Source organism: Trichomycterus rosablanca, chromosome 23 (assembly GCF_030014385.1).
Source record: "Trichomycterus rosablanca isolate fTriRos1 chromosome 23, fTriRos1.hap1, whole genome shotgun sequence".
In the NCBI taxonomy this organism is placed as follows: Eukaryota; Metazoa; Chordata; class Actinopteri; order Siluriformes; family Trichomycteridae; genus Trichomycterus; species Trichomycterus rosablanca.
The window spans coordinates 15,859,406-15,882,793 of record NC_086010.1 but is presented as its reverse complement, the minus strand read 5'-3'; the positions used below and the strand labels follow the sequence as shown (position 1 = coordinate 15,882,793).

Sequence of the window (23,388 nt, the reverse complement as noted above, 5' to 3'; positions counted from 1 at the left end):
CAAATTTCGGCTCTGCTACCGGTCGGCTGGGCGCCCTCTAGCGGGCCCGATTGGCCTCCAGTCTGCTGGGTGGAAAAGACCAGAATAAGGGGCGGGGTTATACTTTTACATTTATACATTTTATGCATCTAGCAGACGCTTTTGTCCAAAGCGACTTACATTACACAGTTTAAGCAACTCAGACTTAAGGGCCTTGCTCGAGGGCCCAACAGTGGCAACCTGGCAGTGGTGGGGTTTGAACCAGCGACCTTCTGCTTAGTAGTCTGGTACCTTTACCGATAGGCTACAACTGCCACATCTGGGTTATTAATGCTATGTTGCTCAGGGTGCCTGTACAGAAAGTGGAGGAGCGCAGAGATCAGGGCGTGACTCTCCATACAAGAAGGGCGTGGCTCTCCATACACCCCCCTTGGACGCCATTGGGGTCCGCAGAAGCGAATCGGCTATGATAAATTTGGAAAATGCTTTAAAAAATAGTGAGATTTAACTATTACTATGATTGTATGCAAGTAGGAGCACGCTATACTCTCTGTATTCCTCCACCACCAGGTCACCTCTGCACAGGACAGTAGTTTGCCGGCTAGTTTCCTTCATTTAGACCCGGCTGATTGGTTCTGTCCATGAATGTTATATTAATAACACTATATTACGTTAAGCATTGTTCACTTTTACTGCATCGTATCAAACAGTTCCGTCTCATTGGAGGCGCTTGAAAACATCATGACGTGTGTGATTGTGCTATAAAACAAGCAGAGCTATTAAAGTCTGGACTGACTGGACGTTGGGCATGGCCGGCCTCTCGGGTCGTTTCGGAGGGAACAGGTTGGGTCGGTTCTGGGAGTTGCTGTTCCTCGGGGGTAAGGGCTTCTTGGGCGGGAAGGCGGGCAGCACCGGCTTCTGCACGTCTGCCGGCTTGGTCTCGTCACCTGTACGTCAAAATCAACATCGTTAATAACGTTAGCAACATCGTGATCGTCGTTACCGTCCACACTGCGGTTTAGGTTGTTTAAGAGGAAGCGATCGGCGTCGGCGCATGCTAGAGCGACATCTAACGTATCTCGCGTTGTTAGCGTGTGGTTAAACTGAAGCTACCATGCGTTTCATTTTAGTAATGCTAACACAGATAAAAAATCTAAGCACACACACAGCTGTTGGATGAGAATCGGGACAAAGGCGGTCAGGACCGGGTTAGTCCGAACTGGGTTAGTCTGAACCAGCAGGGTTAGAACCTAAGCTAGATATTAGCACACGTCAGATTAGCTACCTCTCTCCTCAGTCCGCTGTGGGAGGGACTCCGGTCGTTCCGGAGGAATCTTTTTGACCTCTGGCTTTTTCTCTGAAGACAAGGATACATAAAGATGCTCTTTTATCTTTCTCTAGCGCCAACATGCTAAGCTGCTTCACTTATAGCAATACGTAGCATTACAGCGTGTTGGGTTTTCCGGTAACTAGCCAAATCCTGGCCAAGATTATGGGCTAACTTGGACCCTTGGAATTCTTCTGGCTTTTCAGGACCGTGTTACTTAATCTATAATCTTTCATCGTTCAAGAAAGCGCCTGGAGCAACCAGTAGGGGTCGCTGCTGCAGCGGGAAGTACCGGATATGCTATCCAGCCTCCTGTAGCACTAGAACACGCCACGAGGTAGATAAGGGAAGTCGGCAGGTCAGATCCGTAACTTCGTGAAGTGGGTCGGATCATGCTACTCCTTCTGCATTCTTACAGCATTCAAGCCAGCGCCTCGATCCACCAGTAGGGGTCGCTGTTGCTGGGGAAAGTATTAGAGATGGTTGCAGACTGGAACCTGTCCTCCAGACCGTTGTCCTCTGTGAAGACTTCGACCACCCAGTAGGGGTCACTGTTGCAGTGGAAGGTACCAGAGAGGGTCGCAGACTAGAACACTCCTCTCTAGAACTTTAAGAGTCCTCCTGAAGGCATCTGTACACCAGTCGTTGGTGGAGGACCATGCTACTCCCTTTGTATTTCAAGTCAGCGCCTCGAGCGCCCAGTAGGGGTCACTGTTGCAGGGTCAGAGACCAGAAGACGTCTCTCAAGCACTTTGTGAAGCCTCTGGAAGCATCTTTACACCAGTCATTGATGAAGGACCATGCTACGTCCTCTGTATTCTTTTGGCGGTCAAGCCAGCGCCTTGAGCGCCCAGTAGAGGTCACTGTTGCAAGGTCAGAGACTAGAGACACCTCTCCAGACCTTTGTGAAGCCTACGGAAGGCATCTGTACACCAGTCAGTGATGAAGGACCATGCTACGTCATCTGTATTCTTTTGGCGTGCAAGCAAGCGCCTTGGGCACCCAGTAGGGGTCACTGTTGCAGGGTCAGAGACTAGAAGACGCCTCTCCAGATCTTTGTGGAGCCTCTGGAGGCAACTTTACACTGACCAGTGATGGGGGACCATGCTACATCTTCTGTATTCTTTTGGCGGTCAAGCCAGTGCCTTAGGCACCCAGTAGGGGTCGCTGTTGCAGGGTCAGGGACTAAAACACTCCTCTCTAGACCTTTAAGAGTCCTCCTGAAGGCATCTGTACACCAGTCAGTGATGGAGGACCATGCTACTTCCTTGGCATACTTTATGCGGTCAAGCCAGCGCCTTGGGCACACAGTAGGGGTCACTATTGCAGGGTCAGAGACTAGAAGACGCCTCTCCAGACCTTTTTTGAAGCCTCTGTAGGCATCTTTACACTAGTCAGGGGTGGAGGATCATGCTACTTCCTTGGCATACTTTATGCGGTCAAGCCAGCGCCTTAGGCACCCAGTAGGGGTCACTGTTGCAGGGTCAGAGACTAGAAGATGCCTCTCCAGACCTTTTTGAAGCCTCCAGGAGGATTTTTTTTACTGACCAGTATAACGGAGGGCCATGCTACTTCATCTATATTCATTCAGCTTTTAAGTCAGCGCCTCGAGCGGCCAGTAGAGGTCACTGTTGCAGCCGCAAGTACCCCAAATACTATCCAGCCTGGTCTCTCTTGGCACCACATGGCTCGAGTCTTGTGCAGTGCCACCCGAACCCCTCTGTTTTGTGTTTGTTTTGTATTTTGGGCACCAACGAACTCCGTAAAATACTAATACAAATATTAAGAGATAAAATAAAAGATCAAAGATAACAGGCGAGGGCGGGGCGGGTGACGTTACCTGTGATGTGCTTAGCAGGTGCTGCTGGAGGAGGTGGTTTCTTAGGTCTCTGTAAGCACACACACCGTGTTAAACACACACACACACACACACACTCATATATAAATACACACATACGGTTCCTTATAGGACCCCCAACCCGCTTCAACCAACAGTCAGGGCAGACACAATAGAGGAAGCTCTACTCTACTGGGTCAGGGTGTACAGGAAGGTCAGGGAGCAGGGCACCGGTGTGTGTGTGTGTGTGTGTGTGTGTGTGTGTGTGTGTGTACTGTACAAGCTCTCACTCTGATCAGAGACTGAGGCCCTCGGTGTGAAATGCAGGATTGTGTGTGTGGGACGTCTCGTACCTCTTTCTCCACCTCGGGAACGTAGAGCTTCACAAAGTTGTCGGGAAAGACTCCCTTTTTACCGTCCACCTCGCCCATCCACCAGCCGGCATCGGCGCATTCCTGTTTACCACACACACACACACACACACACACACACGTGTGTCATTTGCATAGCTTACTTTAAGGTGGAGCTTTGGTTTAGTCAGCTAGAGTAGAAGTTAAAATCAGCGGCTCTCAGTAAAGCGCCTTTATGATTGGTGACTTCTCTGTGCCTATATAAATAGGGCTAGTTTGACCAAACCTATTCCACTGAGCCGGTAATTTCCAGGAATGCCCATTTAAACCACTTCTAAGCGACTTCAGGTTCCAAGCAGGGATGAAAATTAGCCAATCAATCGAGTAACCTTGAACTGACTGAGTTCGAATCTCGACTCTGCTGCCGGTCGGCTGGGCGCCCTCCAGCGGGCACATTTGGCTAATGCCTGCAGCAGACAAAATGGGCTTCCAGTGTGGTATATGGGAAAGGGGTGAGGTTATCAAAGCTGGTTGCCCTGTACAGAAGTGAGGGTTAACCTGAGGGTTAAGGGCCTCGCTCAGGGGCCCAACAGTGGCAACCTGACCGTGTCCAGGAATGTCCAGAACCAGCAACCTTCTGATTACTAGTCTAGTACCTTAAAGACCGGGCATTTAGCAGACGCTTTCATCCAAAGCGACTTCCAATTATGGATTAATACGATTTGAGCAATTGAGGTTTAAGGGCCTTGCTCAGGGGCCCAACAGAGGCAACCTGTCTGTGTCCAGAACCAGCAACCTTCTGATTACTAGTCTAGTACCTTAAAGACTGGGCATTTAGCAGACGCTTTCATCCAAAGCGACTTCCAATTATGGATTAATACGATTTGAGCAATTGAGGGTTAAGGGCCTCGCTCAGGGGCCCAACAGTGGCCACTTGGCAGTGGCAGGGCTTGAACCAGCAACCTTCTGATTACTAGTCCAGTACCTTAACCACTAACCATTTTGAAGAAGCTTTTATCCAAAGTGACTTTCAATTATGGATTCATTTGATTTGAGCAATTGAGGGTTAAGGTAAGGGCCTTGATCAGGGGCCCAACAGTGGCAACCTGACAATAGCCAGGAAGGTCCAGAATCAGCAACCTTCAGCCACAATTATTAGGTGAATGTTTGGAGGTATAAAAGTGGAACATTTACAACCAAGAACAATGTACCTAATGTGAAGCATGGTGGTGGTAGTATTATTCCAGTGGAACAGGTGCATTTCCCCAACATTACTACTAATTACTAACTAATGACGCCCATGCTGGTCAAGGAGAACCAACCCCACACACACACACACACACAAATCCACCTGGCTCTTCGTTTTACCATCCAGCAGCAGATTCCTTCATATATCGACGAATCAGTCCTACTGACCTTACTAACAATGGCGACGATTTCTCCCTCCTTGATGGACATCTCGTCTTCGTTTTGGGCCTCGTACGGGAACAGCACTTTGCAGAACTCCTTCGCTGTGAACAGATTCGACAAAGACCGTCATACTGAGTCTGAAGTGATTACAGAACTTACAGAGCTTCATGGGTGTCAGTCGCGCGGTTACCTTTAGCCTTGTTGTCCGGCTCTGTCTTCATGGTTTCCTGAGAAACAGCAGGGGCCGATTTCTTCACGTTTAACTGGAGGAAAGAGACGAGGGAGCAATAAAAGTTTATTAAGAAGCGTGTGATTGATGAGTGTGCTGAAATACTACAATATTATAACTAGTCTGGGATCAAGCTTCAAGCTTGACAAGTTCTATAAGGGTACTAATTTTGCATCGTAGAATAGAACGCCTTTATTTGTCATATATACACATGTACGGTACGACGAAATTCTTCCTTCGCGTATCCCAGCTTGTTTGGGAGCCGGGGTCAGAGTGCAGGGTCAGTCAATGTACGGAGCCCTCTGGAGCAGAGAGGTTTAAGGGCCTGGCTCGAGGGACCTACAGTGGCTGCATGGCAGAGCTGGGATTCGAACTCTCAACCTTTCAGTTGATAGCTCATAGCTCTACCCACAAGGCTACCACTGTCCCAAATCATTAGGGCTATTTCTATAGTGCTATTATTATTTTTATATAATTATTATTATTGTTACTATTATTATTATTACTATTATTATTACTAATATTATTATTATTAATATTACTATTATTATTATTGTTACATTATTATTTATTATTATTAATATTACTATTATTACTATTATTATTATTAATATCACTATTATTACTATTATTATTACTATTAATATTACTATTATTATTACTAATATTAATATTATTATTATTATTAATAATATTACTATTATTATTAATAATATTATCATTATTACTATTATTATTACTATTATTATTATTATTATTACTATTATTACTATAATTATTATTACTATTATTATTACTATTACTATTAATTACTATTATTACTATTATTATGATTACTATTATTATTATTATTATTATTGTTATTTTTATTATTATTATTATTACTATAATTACTATTTTTATTAGTATTACTATTATTATTATTGTTATTATTATTATTACTATAATTATTATTTTTATTATTATTACTATTATTATTCTTGTTTTGTTATTATTATTACTTTTTACGTAAACATAGTAAGAAATGCAAATTCCCCCGAGCTGCCTCCGAGTGAGTCAGACTGTACTTTACTGTACATGCCAGCCTGAGCAGTCCACATTTTCCCTAAAGGAACCAAACTGCTTCAACAAACACAGCAACGGGATCCGTTCCAGCCCCACACAAGCCAACCTTTAACACTGAGCGTGCCCAACGGACCCCCGAGCACACACAGCCCATACACACAGTGCTCTGTTCAGTCGTTCTCTGTGAGTCTCACTGAAACAGCCACGGTTTCAACTCACTAACAAGACCGGGGTGGTCGACAGTCAATAAAACGGCTTCAGTAACGTCCTAATAACGTTCGAGAAACATCTGGATCCTGTTCGGGCCCTGAGGGAGCGACCTCCGACTGTGACCTGCTGACTTCCTGTTGATGCAAACTATACCCCCTGTCAAGCCTTTCCTTTCATCGTGATCAGCACACTCAACAACACGAAGCTCAGACAGCTTCCGGAATAGCCCAGGTCTGATCCAGGTCTTCACAGCAGACCAAGACTGGACATCACAAACTGAAGCAGAGCAAAAATTTGAAGGCGCCAAAATTAGGATGAAAATAGCGGCTCTATTTACCTGATATCTGTTATACAGAATCCGGTCAGATTATGTCAGTAAATCCTCAGAAATAAATAATCCCAGGTGAAAACGTGAGCGCATGTGAACGCAGCTCGGAGGAACTTTCAGTCACACCGCGCAACCTCAGTGTTACTTCTGCTTTACCCCTGGCCCTCGGAGGCACCGAGCTATGCAGATAAGTGAAGAAGAAGAAAGAGGGCATACATGTGAGGACAGAGAGAAAGAATCTAAAGAGAGAGAGAGAGAGAGAGAGAACATACAGACTGAAAGAGATCAAGTCAGAGGATGGGAGGATGGAGAAGGACCGAGGGGGGGCAGGGTTAAGAAAAGCAGCTTGTGTCAAAAATTTGTATGTGGCCGGACCAGCCCGATGTGTGTCGAGGCGGATTCGGAAAGCATGATTTCCATATTATGTGGGGCAGCTGCCTGGCAACATGACGCCACACAGTGTGTGTGTATGTGTATATATATATATTAGGGCTGTCGAAGTTAACGCGATAATAACGCATTAACGCAATCTCAATTTAACGCGATTTAAAAAAATAGTGCCGTTAACGCAAATTCTATTTGGCCCTGCGAGTCATCTGTAGTTCATGTTGAGACTTGACCGTGCACGGCATCTCTCATTAAGTCAGCGTTTCTCAAATGTAACCGAGCGTCGTAGCGTCGTAGCACTTGCTTAATAAAGAAATAAATACACGCTATATTCACAAGTTGTCGGGAGCAGAACACTTTTATTACTTTTTCTGTTACGGTACCGAATAGCGAACAGTTAGAGTCGTTAGCCAAGCATGCTATTCCATGAACTATGGAAGCCCCAAAGGGTCAAAACACACTCACCGTGTAGAAACGTCCATCAAACCATTGTCACGATACAACCACAGAAAAGTCTGTTACAATAACTACGCCTTATCCCACCTAAAGCACCGCTGATCTACAATGTTTGCTGATGGCAGTGGTGTATAGTAACGAAGTAATTATACTTCGTTACAGTACTTAAGTAGTTTTTTGAAGTACTTGTACTTTACTGGAGTATAAAAATTTTCGGCAACTTTCACTTTTACTCCACTACATTTTCTAAAGAAATTGTGTACTTTTACTCCGTTACATTCGCTGTATGTAAATTCGTTACTCGTTACTACAAAATGAAAGTTAAATGATGTGAGCTGTGTGACGGACTGCACGCTGGTTTGGTGAATCTGCGCTTGTAAATTAGACGGTGGTTAAACACATGAATGCGCATGTGCAAACGTTCTCTAAACGCTATCGGAGTTTTCTAAAAGTGCGTCGTTCACCCAAACACACGCAAATATGGACATTTCAGAAGCTCCAACACACTGATGTAAGTTAACAATGATTAACAAAGTAAAGCTGCAGCATCAGCGGGTTTTTTTTCCCATATTATTAGCATTAACATTGTTCAGATATCTACCTACCATTTTTACCGATTACATTCGAACCACAAATAAAACGTTTCACTAAATTTGTTTGACTGCAAAACTCATAACGACACGTCCATTATTTTTAAAAACTTACCTACGGACAAATATTTCCTCAGATAACTTCTGTATTACACCGGCAGAGGAGAGATTCATGGTGCTGAGGAACATGCAGCACGTCTATAATGATCTGAACAAGAACTCAACTTATCCAACTTATTATTAATGATTTTTCAGCTGTTGGCTTCAAGTTAGAAATTGTGTTTTCTTTAAGTAAGAATACCAATATTTTTTTAGTTTAACACATGCCATTCAGTGAGTAGATACAGCCCAAAAAAGATTATTTAAATACAGCTTATTTTACTCAAATATTTTGATTTAAATTAATGGTTGAACAGATCATTAAAGGGATAAAAGTGCCACACATTTTGTTAAACTCTCCTGAGTTTTGCTTTAAATTAATTATGCCAAAATTATTTTTTTGTTATTGAAATATACTACCCAAATAAAAAAATGGGACAGTATAGAAAATGCAAATAAAATAGATGCAGTGTTTCTTACATTTACATCGACTCACATTCTAAAAACGTTGGAACAATAACATTTAGGGCTAGTAATAAGTAAAAAAAAAAAACTAAATAATGTCATGATTTCAAACAGGTGATGTCAACAGTTGATTATGATCATGAATTGGCACAAATCATGTTCAGATGAAAGGAAGAAAACAGGTTAATTGTTAAGGTGGTTTACAGGCTTAAAAGAACAATCTTTATATTTGAAATGACCGCTTCCATTTATACTAACAGCATTTACTTTTACTTCTACTTTTGATACTTAAGTACATTAAACATCAGATACTTTTAGACTTTTACTCAAGTAATATTCTAAAAGGTGACTTTTACTTCTATCAAAGTAAATTTCTGGTAAGATACTTGTACTTTTACTCAAGTATGGCCTTCCAGTACTTTATACACCACTGGCTGATGGAGAAATTTTAACCTACAATCTGACATATATACGAAGTCAAGGGTCTCTGCTGGATAGTATTACTGCCTAGTATGTGAGTGAATAAAACTCCCTTACAGTTTTCTCTTGTCCCAGCAGTTTTTAACATCAGTACATTTAGCATAAAATGTGTTCACCATTTTAATTGTAACATTTCACTTAAAAATCCTTGTTTTCTATAACATTTACACAGATTTTTTAAAATGTGATTAATCGCGATTAACTATATGAAATTCTGAGATTAATCACGATTAAAAATTTTAATCGTTTGACAGCCCTAATATATATATATATATTCCACTGCTGCATCAAGAAATGCTACCTACAACTATTATGCAAAGCGGAAGCCATATATTCCTTTTGGTGAGTTCTCTGGGCCTGAAGTAATCTAAGCTGGACCAAAAAACAGTCCAAAAAAAAAGTCCACGTTTCAGCTTGTTTCTGGGGAAAACCGGACATCGGATTGTACTTGCCAAAGATAAAAACGATCATCCAGACTGTTACCAAGGAAAAGTGCAAAACCTGCATCTCTGATGGTATGGGGGTGCATCGGTGCCTATGGCATGGGTGAGCTGCACTCATGTGATGGTATCATCGATGCGGAGGCAGTCAATTCGACGTAATTTCCCAAGAACTCGCAAGATGATGCCAGGCCCCATTGTGCATGAGTGCGTGTGCTTGACTGGCCTGCCTGCAGTCCTGATTCGTCTACTATCGAAAATGCATGGCGCATCATGCAAACATCAGGCTGCCGGCCACGGACTGTTGAGCAGAACCTGCAACAATTGGTAGATTTCATTCCCAGTGACCCAGTGGTAGACACGCCTCTGTCCCAGGTTTTTGGAGTGCGTTGCAGGCATCAATTCCTAAATTTGTTTATATTTAACAAATAGAATTAAGCTAGTCATTGTCCTCTTGTCTGTTACATAAAGGTTACATAAAGTGTCCCAATTTTCCTGGAAATTGGAATTGTATTTTTTAATTCACTGTAACATATGTTTATTTAAAAAAAACTATTATTACTATATTATTATAATAACTATTATTACTATATTATTATTTTGTATTATTATTATTGTTATTATTTTAAAGTATATTATTATTATTATTATTGTTATTATTAATTTTAAATATATATTTATTATTATTACTATTATTATTATTTTAAAATATATTATTATTATTGTTATTATTTTTTAAATATATTATTATTATTGTTATTTTTTCAAATATATTATTATTATTGTTATTATTATTATTATTTTAAAATATATTATTATTATTATTATTAAAATGTATCATAAATTATATATAAATAATATTATATTATAAAAAAAAGATTTCATAAAGTGGCTCCACATTTGGCAAAACCTCAGCCAGACTGAATATTTTTATTCAGTCCCAAATGGGCACGGGCGAGTGAGGCTAAAACAACTGATTCCTGTTTCCTCAACATAAAACAATACTGTGAGAGGGGGCAGCAGGACAGGAACCTTGGACGTGTTTCCTGACTGCACACAAATACACTAGGTGCTAGTGAGCAATCAGCCATTATTTCTCCTGCACTGAATCCAATGTGGATGATACATCTGGGACCTCAGACGTTCTGGAGACTTCTCTCAAAGCATTTCACTTGCAAATCCGAGAGCAGGAGAAACGAAACAACACTCACTGAGCACTTTGTTAGGTACACCTTCCATATAGATTAACTTTGTGGGTATACAATTACTGACTGTAGCCCGTTTGTTGCTTTGTACCAGTTGTCACCCTCTTTGTATGCTAATTATTAAAGAAAGCATCCCCATAAAACTGCCACTGACTAGATATTATTCAGGCACTGGACCATTCCCAGCACTGCTGGCCCACAATGCCACACAGACCTGATTACAGTATCATGCCCGACTGCCGCGCCATTATGGGCCTCCTTGGGGCAGAAATATGCAGAAGAAGGACAGTGCCGTTTCAGTTTATTGGCAGTCTCTGTGCCTCATTAAGCATTGAACACATGCTGCGTAAACTGGATTACAGTATCATGCCCGACTGCTGTGCCATTATGTTTGACCGACAGTGCCAATTCAGTTGGGTTGTCACTCTGGGGTGGATTGAGTAGCTGTCATCTGTTTTACCCCCAAGCGCCCCCCCGGAAACTATTCCGCGACACGCGTATACCCACACGCATGGCGACCCCTGACCTTCTCGAGCTCGTTGTCCATTTCCATGGAGCGTGGCCGGAGCTTGATGGGCTTGTCTTTGAAGATGTCCCCGAAGCCGAAGCCTCGCACCTTCTTGGGCTGGATCTCGGTGCTGGAGGCGACGCTGCTGCTGTCCCCGCCGTCACTCTCCGAACCTGTGCTGTCCTTCACGCCTACCCCCCCAGAAGAGGTGCACACAGACGGATGAGCACAAATAATACACATTACATATGTATACACAGACTGATGACACTTTTTATGATTAACATTTTTATATACACTGTGCAGCCAAAAGTATGTGGACATCCCTCTTAATGAATGAGATCAGGTGTTTTAGCCACGCCCACTGCTAACAAGTGTATTAGATCAATTATACTGTATAAACCAGGTGTTTTGTGTTTGTTGGGCTGCTTTGACCATCTGCATCCATCATACTGTATACAACACATGACCAAAAGTATGTGGACACCTGATCATCAGCTTGTTGGACCTCACACACTACTGGAAAGGCTTCTGGAACGTTTCTGTGGGAAATTCTGCCAAAAACATTTACAATGTCAAGCATGATGTTGCTCGCAGTCTAGTTCCAGTTTATCCCAAAGATGCTCAAAAGGATTGAGATCAGGCCTCTGAACAGGCAACTGGAGGACCTTCCAACCAAACCTATTAAACCATGTCTTTATGGAGCTTGGAAAGGGCCTTTCCTAAACTTCCCTATAGTATATAAATACAAAAATAAATAACAATATATATAAAAATGTGTGTGTGTGTAAAAAAAAATTTAGTAGTATATTATTATAATTATTTTATATTATTATCATCATTATTATGATTATTATAAATATGTTATTATTACTACTTTATTATTATTATTTTAAAATATATTATTATTATAATTACAATTATGCTATTATTACTACTTTATTGTTATTATTTTAAAATATGTTATTATTATAATAATAATTTTGCTATTATTACTACTTTTTTACTATTATTCTAAAATATATTATAATTGTTATTATTACTAGTTTATTATTATTATTTTAAAATATATTATTAATTATAATTGTTTAGTACTACTTTATTGTTATTTTAAAATATATTATTATTATGATTATAATTATGCTATTATTACTACTTTATTATTATTATTTTAAAATATATTATTATTATAATTATAATTATGCTATTATTACTACTTTATTATTATTATTTTAAAATATATTATAATAATTATGTTATTATTACTACTTTATTATTATTATTTTAAAATATATTATTATTATAATTATAATTATGCTATTAGTACTACTACATTATTATTATTTTTAAATATATTATTATTATTATAATTATGTTATTATTACTACTTTATTATTACTATTAAAAATATTGTTGTTATTATTATTATTACTATTATTAATATAAGTATTAAAATGTATTATAAATTATATTATATTATATTAAATTATATAAAAATGAATTTACAAATTTCATACCGTGGCTCCACATTAGGCAAAACCTCAGCTAGACTCAATAAGGGCCCATATTTATATTATTAAACCTATTAAACTGTGTTTTTATGGAGCTTGGAAAGGGCCTTCCCTAAACTGTTCTGACGAAGTATGAAGCATATAATGTGTAAAAGACTTAATAATTAGGAAGGGTGTCCATTTACATTTCTACAAGTACAGGATTTATTTAGGGTTTTTACACCGACTTGTTCTTGTGCTGCGTGGGTCCTCGGGCGGGGTTGCCAGATCCTCCGCGTCTTGCATCAACTCTTTGGTGAAGTTAGAAGGGAACATTCCTTTCTTGCCGTTGAGGCAGCCTTCCCACCAGCCCTCCTCCACCTGCAACGCAGCGACACGCCGTTCCGTCAACGCGCCCAACGATCCACCCAACGGATCTGATCCCGACCGGTGCCTCACCTCTCCCAGAACCTCGACGACGTCTCCGATCTTGAGTTCCAGCTCATCCTCGTTTTGCGGGAGGTAGCTGAAAGCCACTTTGCAGCGCCTCTTTCGGATAGCCTCTCCTGTAAGCACAATCACACACGTACACGCTTGTTTACTTTGCTAGGTAGTGGCGACCTGTGCGGCACCGGACAATTATCGAAACAACGTGCCATGTAGGACATGTAGTTCCTCCAGTCCACCAACAGATGTCAGCACACACACATCTGTAATACATGAGTCTGAACTGCATGCCATAACGTTACACTATATGACCAAAAGTATGTGGACACCTGATTACGAGCTTGTTGGCCATCACAGACCAAAATCACGGGCATGAATACCATATGAGTCGACCATATGTACCTTTCTTGCTGGGTCGGAGGCTGGACTCTGATCCTGGACTGGCACTGCCATTGGACAGGTCTGACTTGTTGGTTTGGGAGGCGGAGCTTAATTCCTTCTTCACCTCCTTCTTCACCTCCTTTTTGATCTCCTATGGGGGGAACAGATTAAGCATCGATCAGACGCCAGTAGGGGGGCATGGAAGCAATGCGAGGGGTGCAAGGTGGCAAGACAGGATGAGAAACAAGCATGACACACAAAAAGTGTCGTTTCTACACTCACTGTCCATTTTATCGGCTCCACTTACCATATAGGAGCACTTTGTAGTTCTACAATTACTGACTGTAGTCCATCTGTTTCTCTGCATGCTGTTCTTCAATGGTCACCCCCACAGGACCACCACAGAGCAGGTATTACTTGGGTGGTGGATCATTCTCAGGACTGCAGTGACAATGACATGGTGGTGGTGTGTTAGTGTGTGTTGTGCTGGTATGACTGGAACACCTCACTGTCACTGCTGGACTGAGAATAGTCCACCAACCAAAAATATCCAGACAACAGCGTCCTGTGACCACTGATGAAGGTCTTGAAGATGACCGACTCAAACAGCAGCGACAGATGAGCGATCGTCTATACATCCAACTAGGTAGGAGTGTCTAATAGAGTGGACAGTGAGTGGACACGGTGTTTAAAAACTCCACTCATACCAGCACAACACACACTAACACACCACCACCATGTCGGTATCAGTGCAGTGCTGAGAATGATCCACTACCTAAATAATACCTGCTCTGTGGGGGTCCTGACCATTAAAGAACAGCATGAAAGGGGGCTAACAAAGCATGTAGAGAATAGATGGACTACAGTCAGTAATTGTATAACTATAAAGTGCTTCTATAAGGTAAGTGTAAGCATCCAGCATATTGGGTTCATCCTTAAAAATCTTGCAGGTTCGGGGCCCTCCGGCACGTACAGTCAGTACAGACCGCATTTTCCACCCGCACGAGTCGAGATCATACATTTGACGGGCACCGTGCACGGAGGGCCACACCCCCATCAGCATTATTCCTCAGCCCTGTGCTGTGCAGGCGCCATCAGTCAGCCAGTTATGAGGACCCATGATCCGACTTTCTTACCCTCGAACCCTGAACAACAGCCAGTCGTCGTTCATGCTGCCGGCCAGCCCAGTCAGAGAGGCGGAGCTGAGATTCGATACGACGTATTCGAAACCCCGATTCTGGTGCGCTAGCGTACTTTATTCTGTATGAGCTACAGCCACCCTGATGAAGGGAGACGTTCTGTCCTGCGGTGTTACATAACCGCCGCCCGTTCCACCCCCCTGCGTCCTGAATACTCGGATGCAAAGGCGGACGGGCGATTTGCCAGTCCGGAACATTTCATTCGAAAGCAGGGCGTCCTGAATAAAAGAGAGCGCGGCGAGAAACGGAAATTCGCCTCACCGCCGCTTCGAGAGGTGCGTTGGAAAGCCCTGAGGGGTGTAACCAAAAACAACAAAGACAAATCTGAATTCACAACTCCACGTGTCCCATGATACAACCCCAGACATCCCAAGTCTCCCGGAAGTTCCGGGAGTCTCCTGCATATACATAGCGGCTCCCTGATGCCCGCAAGTCAGATCAAATCTCCCGGAATCTAGAACGAGCGGCCAAGAGCGACACACACACACACAGGCGACACAGACTTTTTTCCCTGATCGTGTATTAAATCCGTTATCTGATATACAATCTAGTGCACTAAGTAGGGAACATAAATCTATGATCGAATATACAATCTAGTGCACTATGTAAGGAACACAAATCACCATCTAGTTATACTTTCTAGTGCGCTATGTAGTGAACATGAATGCGTTATCTAATACACTGTCTAGTGCACTGTGTAGGGAACATAATTAATTATGTAATACACTATCTAGTGCACTATGTAAGGAACACAAATCATCATCTAGTTATACTTTCTAGTGCGCTATGTAGTGAACATGAATGCGTTATCTAATACACTGTCTAGTGCACTGTGTAGGGAACATAATTAATTATGTAATACACTATCTAGTGCACTATGTAAGGAACACAAATCATCATCTAGTTATACTTTCTAGTGCGCTATGTAGTGAACATGAATGCGTTATCTAATACACTGTCTAGTGCACTGTGTAGGGAACATAATTAATTATGTAATACACTATCTAGTGCACTATGTAAGGAACACAAATCATCATCTAGTTATACTTTCTAGTGCGCTATGTAGTGAACATGAATGCGTTATCTAATACACTATCTAGTGCACTATGTAGGGAACATAAACCAATTGTCTAATTCACTATCTAGTGCACTATGTAAGGAACACAAATCATCATCTAGTTATACTTTCTAGTGCGCTATGTAGTGAACATGAATGCGTTATCTAATACACTATCTAGTGCACTATGTAGGGAACATAAACCAATTGTCTAATTCACTATCTAGTGCACTATGTAAGGAACACAAATCATCATCTAGTTATACTTTCTAGTGCGCTTTGTAGTGAACATGAATGCGTTATCTAATACTCTAGTGCACTATATAGGGAACATAAATTCATATCTAAAATACTATCTAGTGCACTATGTAGGGAACATAAATCCGTTATCTGATATACAATTTAGTGCACTATGTAGGGAACATAATTAATTATGTAATACACTATCTAGTGCACTATGTAAGGAACACAAATACTTTCTAGTGCACTATGTAGGCAACATGAATGCGTTATCTAATACACTATCTAGTGCACTACGTAGGGAACATAATTAATTATGTAATACACTTTTTTAGTCCGTTTTTTCCCCACACGGCAGAGCAGTGGCCCAGGCCAGTCTCACGCATGGAGAGTTACGCACTGATCTCCCTGAAAACCCCACCCACTTTTTTAGTCTGTTTTTTTACCCCACACAGCAGACTAGTGGCTCAGGCCAGTCTCACGCATGGAGAGTAACGCACTGATCTCCCTGAAAACCCCACCCACTTTTTTTTGTCCGTTTTTGTCCCCACACAGCAGACTCGTGGCCCATTTTGTCCGCTGCACTGTCTGCACCACCTATTGTGTCCGCTAGGGGCGGAAAATCCTGCTGCGCCATTTGGGCGCTACCAAATTAACTGCAATACGCACATAATTTTGGACCTAGTTCTTTCTTTCATGATCAAACAATAAGGACCTTTCCCAAACTCTTATATAAAACTATTTATATAATTAATTTGAACTGAAATCACATGAACTCAATAATACTGTAGACCATTTAATGTAGCCATCTGCACAGCCTGGTCACTTATTGCGTCCACCATATGTTCAGGACCGCAGTGTGTGGTGTCAGTGCTGGCGGACACGTTGTGGCCAGAGCGGGAGACTCACAGTCTGGGCCGAACCATCAGGAACCATCAGTGAGTCATATCAGGTTCTCACATGACCTCACAACGCTGCATTATTCTGTATTTAATTACATCCATTACCAGATCACCAAATCACGTGGTCGTGGAACTTTGCTCCAGTGTTTACTGCAGAAATCTGACATTTAATTGTGTTATAGCTCGTCATTGGCACGTCATGATGGGTCACAGGGCTAAAACGTGATTAAGGAGACGAACCAATAAAAGGTGTCGATTCATTTCGGAGTCGATTCATTATTTCAGCCGATGCAGTTGCACTGTTTGAACACCAGAGGTCGCAGTGTAACACATAGACTGTTTATATAGAGGTGAATGTATAATTTATATTCTTTGCGTTTGCAACTTATTTATAGTGTTTAAATCTAGCATTTACACTCCATAGCCAAAAGTATTTGGACACCTAAATACCCTGAGCATGTAAACGTAAAGGCCTGGATTGTAATCATATTCCAGTGAGGTCACTGTATATCATTTACTTGTCATCCAGTTATACTTGTACTAGAAGGACTAAAAGAACCAACATAATTTATTGTATTTACTTGTTTTTTTTTTAACAGGCGGCACGGTGGCTAAGTGGGTAGCACTGTCGCCTTACAGCAAGAAGGTCCTGGGTTCGATCCCCAGGTGGGGCGGAGTTTGCATGTTCTCCCCGTGTCTGTGTGGGTTTCCTCCGGGAGCTCCGGTTTCCTCCTACAGTCCAAAAACATGCAGTCAGGTTAATTGGAGACACTGAATTGCCCTATAGGTGAATGTATGTGTGTGTATGTGTGTCTGCCCTGCGATGGACTGGCGCCCTGTCCAGGGTGTTACTGTGTGCCTTGCGCCCATTGAAAAGCTGTGATAGGCTTTTCAACGGGCGCGAATGGGTGTGAAACCAACGAGTGTGGATAAAACCACCTGCAGTAAATAATATGAAAGTGTGTCCATATACTTTTGGCTGTGAAGAGAATATTGTGAGACAGTGAAGAGTGTATAAAGTGACCGCCACATCACAACCAGGCACATATTAACATGCCTATGAACTGGTGTCCACATATTTCTGACCATATAGTGATGTTATTATATTATACATGCAGTAGTAGTAACTTCTGCCGCATCACATCAGCAGATTTATTCTCCTTTTCCAAACCAACAGCATAAACCTGCCATTACGAATCACACTTTTTACTCAAAGTTATTTTTTTTGATTGATGACACACACACACTTCCTGCCTCCAGCTCAGGGCTGTGACAGACCCCGGGTCTAACCACAGTCTTTATCTGCAAACTTCTGCACCCACTCACACTCGACACCCACACCCACACAGACGCACCAGTCTGCAAACCGATGAGACCTTTTCCTCTCGAAGTACAAAAATAAACATCAGGTCGGCTAGAATCGTGGCCTGATTACGCTCGGCGGATGTTTTGGTACTGATACAGTGAGTCAAAACAGACATGACTGTGGCTGGATCTGAGGGGGGACGGGGGATTGACGGACGGCTTGGCGGTGCGCTCGCAGTGCCGGTCCCGAGCCAGGATGAGAACAAGGAGGGTGGCATCATGAAAAATTAATAATGAAATAATAATGAATTTTTTTTTAAAAATGTAAATAAATAAACAAATAAAAATAATAGTAATAAAAAACAAACAAAAAACTCCAAAACTCCAAAGCAGAATATGGGAGCACCAGGGGACAAAAAAAAACACACCAAGATAGATGTGCAGACCAGAATGAATAGGGGAGCACCAAAGACCAAAAAATGGGAAGAGAAAAAATGGAAAAAGAAAAAATAGATAAATAAAATAAATAAATAAAACAAATAAAACTGTACCAAAGCAGATATGCAGACCAAAATTAATAGGGGAGCACCACAAAGAGGAAAATAATAATAACAATTATAATTATAATAATAAAAATAATAATAATTATTATGTTAATAATAATAATAGTAACAATAGTAATAATAATAATAAATAATAATAATAATAATAATAAAATATACCAAAGCAGATATGCGGACTAATAATAATAATAATAATAATAATATTAACAAAAATAATAATAATAATAGTAATAAAATAATAATAATAATAATAGTAATACAAATAATAATAATATAGTAATAAAATAATAATAATAGTAACAAAAATAAAAATAATAGTAATAAAAATAATAATAGTAATAGTAATAAAATAATGATAATAGTAATAGTAATAAAACAATTATAATTATAATAATTATGTAATTACAATTATAATAATAAAAAAAATATTATTATTATTATAATAAAATATTACAAATAAAATAATAATAAACATTATAAAAATAATAATAATAAAACTGTACCAAAACAGATATGCAGACACAGCGTCTGATCTGAGTTCAGTCTCCCTCTCTGGAAAAAAAAATGTGTAATAAGTCTCACCTCTGCTATATCAGTCACGAGCTTCTACTGGATTCTAACATGGTTACTGTGTTTACACTGACACAAAGCTGAGAATTCTCCTTTTCCTGCAACAAAGCCGCCATTCTCACAGCATTCACACTGCTAGTGTGGTGGAAATACAGCTGAGTAGAAAGTTGGCATTAGATAGGGTTGTGTTTATGAACCCACAGCATGTTTAAGCCAAGTTTAAGAGTCTAGGACTCCACTGAACCACACTGAGAGCTATTATAGTACAGATGTATGGAAGGATTCCAGTAGAACGTTCAAAGTAATGAAATTGGGGTGAGCCAGGGTCATGATTGTGAACCCACAACATGTTTAAGCCAAGTTTAAGAGTCTAGGACTCCACTGAACCACAGTGAGAGCTATTAGAGTACAGGTTTATATAAAGGTCTCAGCAGAAATCGGTAAAGATCCCAGTAGAACGTTCAAAGTAATGAAATTGGGGTGAGCCAGGGTCATGATTGTGAACCCACAACATGTTTAAGCCAAGTTTAAGAGTCTAGGACTCCACTGAACCACACTGAGAGCTATTAGAGTACAGGTTTATATAAAGGTCTCAGCAGAAATCGGTAAAGATCCCAGTAGAACGTTCAAAGTAATGAAATTGGGGTGAGCCAGGGTCATGATTGTGAACCCACAACATGTTTAAGCCAAGTTTAAGAGTCTAGGACTCCACTGAACCACACTGAGAGCTATTAGAGTACAGGTTTATATAAAGGTCTCAGCAGAAATCGGTAAAGATCCCAGTAGAACGTTCAAAGTAATGAAATTGGGGTGAGCCAGGGTCATGATTGTGAACACACAACATGTTTAAGCCAAGTTTAAGAGTCTAGGACTCCACTGAACCACACTGAGAGCTATTAGAGTACAGGTTTATATAAAGGTCTCAGCAGAAATCGGTAAAGATTCCAGTAGAACGTTCAAAGTAATGAAATTGGGGTGAGCCAGGGTCATGATTGTGAACACACAACATGTTTAAGCCAAGTTTAAGAGTCTAGGACTCCACTGAACCACACTGAGAGCTATTAGAGTACAGGTTTATATAAAGGTCTAGCAGAAATCGGTAAAGATTCCAGTAGAACGTTCAAAGTAATGAAATTGGGGTGAGCCAGGGTCATGATTGTGAACCCACAACATGTTTAAGCCAAGTTTAAGAGTCTAGGACTCCACTGAACCACAGTGAGAGCTATTAGAGTACAGGTTTATATAAAGGTCTCAGCAGAAATCGGTAAAGATCCCAGTAGAACGTTCAAAGTAATGAAATTGGGGTGAGCCAGGGTCATGATTGTGAACACACAACATGTTTAAGCCAAGTTTAAGAGTCTAGGACTCCACTGAACCACACTGAGAGCTATTAGAGTACAGGTTTATATAAAGGTCTCAGCAGAAATCGGTAAAGATCCCAGTAGAACGTTCAAAGTAATGAAATTGGGGTGAGCCAGGGTCATGATTGTGAACACACAACATGTTTAAGCCAAGTTTAAGAGTCTAGGACTCCACTGAACCACACTGAGAGCTATTAGAGTACAGGTTTATATAAAGGTCTCAGCAGAAATCGGTAAAGATCCCAGTAGAACGTTCAAAGTAATGAAATTGGGGTGAGCCAGGGTCATGATTGTGAACACACAACATGTTTAAGCCAAGTTTAAGAGTCTAGGACTCCACTGAACCACACTGAGAGCTATTAGAGTACAGGTTTATATAAAGGTCTCAGCAGAAATCGGTAAAGATCCCAGTAGAACGTTCAAAGTAATGAAATTGGGGTGAGCCAGGGTCATGATTGTGAACACACAACATGTTTAAGCCAAGTTTAAGAGTCTAGGACTCCACTGAACCACACTGAGAGCTATTAGAGTACAGGTTTATATAAAGGTCTCAGCAGAAATCGGTAAAGATCCCAGTAGAACGTTCAAAGTAATGAAATTGGGGTGAGCCAGGGTCATGATTGTGAACCCACAACATGTTTAAGCCAAGTTTAAGAGTCTAGGACTCCACTGAACCACACTGAGAGCTATTAGAGTACAGGTTTATATAAAGGTCTAGCAGAAATCGGTAAAGATTCCAGTAGAACGTTCAAAGTAATGAAATTGGGGTGAGCCAGGGTCATGATTGTGAACACACAACATGTTTAAGCCAAGTTTAAGAGTCTAGGACTCCACTGAACCACACTGAGAGCTATTAGAGTACAGGTTTATAAAAAGGTCTCAGCAGAAATCGGTAAAGATCCCAGTAGAACGTTCAAAGTAATGAAATTGGGGTGAGCCAGGGTCATGATTGTGAACACACAACATGTTTAAGCCAAGTTTAAGAGTCTAGGACTCCACTGAACCACAGTGTCATACAGCTGTCCATAAGCAGAATGTGAGGCGTAATTACGGTTACACAGAAAGATGATCAGACACAAACAGACCCCGTGACAGAATCCTAGCAGATGCGTAAGGTGGTGCTGGAGCTGACCAGTCCTTCGGGTCACTCCATTAACAAACGAACGGCACCATTAGAAAGCGAGCTGCTAACCCTGCGGGGTGGGAGGGACGGAGGAGCGTGTGATGTGGTTCCATGAGGTACTTTTGAATACGAGGCTAATTTGTTTGGTGTGTCTGCCCGACCGCCTCTGGAGACTCGGATCGCTTGTGCGGCGTCGCAGGACGCTGGTTACCATGGAAACTGCACCCAGGGATTCGTATCGCTTTCGATACGGGTCCAGGGTGAGAGGACGGGATTACAGCATCTGTTCGCACGTTTGGTTTTTATTAATGTACATCAGAGCAGAAACAGCACATTAAAAATCCCTACAGAGTTTATCGTACATGCAGTGGGGTGAAAAAGTATTTACCCCTTTAGCTACACCTGTTTGGTATGTAGATTAATTATTTATGTTAACATTCACCACCGTACAGATGGACTTTTTGAGTATACAATTACTGATTGTAGGCCATCTGTTGCCTTGTATGTTTGAAAGAGGCCCATATAGTGTGTATTACATGGTAAAGTGTGTGTATTACGTGGTATAGTGTGTATATGACATGGTGTAGTATGTGTATTACAAGGTAGTGTGTGTATGACATAGTAGCGTGTGTATGACATGGTATAGTGTGTATATGACATGGTTTAGAGTGTGTGTATGTCATAGTAAAACAGTAGTGCATGTATGACATAGTACAGTGTGTGTATGACATGGTATAGTGTGTGTGTATGTCATGGTAAAACAGTAATGTGTGTATACGACATGATATAGTGTGTGTGTGTGTGTGTGTGTGTGTGTGTGTGTATGACATGGTATAGCATAATAAAAAGTGTGTTTAACATGGTATAGTGTGTGTATGACATGGTAGAGATGGACCGATCGGGGTTTTTGGCACCGATTCCGATCTCCGATCTCCTTTCAGGGACATCGGCCGATAGCCGATTCCGATCGGGGGAGGGGGGGTATTAGCAGTAAATAAACTTAAAAAGAGCCTCACAGTAAAGATAAACCGGAGCAGCGTGTGTGTGTGTGTGTTTGTGCCTTTAGAAGAGACGCAGTTACAGAGTTACAGAGACGCAGAGTTCACAGTATCGCTATAAGTGATTCATTGATTCATGAGTTGATTCGTTTTTATGTGAAGCGTAAGTTTCTCTTCTCAGTTATCTCTCCGTGTTTACTGTTATTAATTAAATGTCGTGGTTTTAAATAAACACCAGCTACTACAGAACATTGTGTGTGACTCTTACATTAAAAAGCTTCATTAAAAAGCTTAATTAAACTGCTATTACCACAGATCTGTAACCGAGTCAGACTCGTTCCGTCTAAGGAGCTAAAAGTTTTCTAAAAGTTCAGCAGATGATCCTGA

The 23,388-nt window shown here is 41.0% G+C and overlaps 1 protein-coding gene across 2 annotated transcripts in view; it reads right to left on the bottom strand.

Moving 5' to 3' along the window:
* sh3kbp1 (SH3-domain kinase binding protein 1) overlaps positions 1–23,388 on the bottom strand; it is a 62,287-nt gene that overhangs the window by 8,408 nt on the left and 30,491 nt on the right. Inside the window, exons 3-12 of one of the 2 annotated variants that reach the window (XM_062985608.1) lie at positions 13,705–13,834; positions 13,315–13,421; positions 13,104–13,236; positions 11,384–11,556; positions 5,094–5,166; positions 4,910–5,004; positions 3,497–3,598; positions 3,147–3,195; positions 1,265–1,336; positions 776–926 (exon numbers count right to left, since the gene is read on the bottom strand). In XM_062985608.1, the coding sequence (XP_062841678.1) occupies positions 776–926; positions 1,265–1,336; positions 3,147–3,195; positions 3,497–3,598; positions 4,910–5,004; positions 5,094–5,166; positions 11,384–11,556; positions 13,104–13,236; positions 13,315–13,421; positions 13,705–13,834 (1,085 nt within the window). The remainder of the gene's footprint in view (positions 1–775; positions 927–1,264; positions 1,337–3,146; positions 3,196–3,496; positions 3,599–4,909; positions 5,005–5,093; positions 5,167–11,383; positions 11,557–13,103; positions 13,237–13,314; positions 13,422–13,704; positions 13,835–23,388) is intronic. The other variant, XM_062985609.1, reaches the window with a different exon arrangement.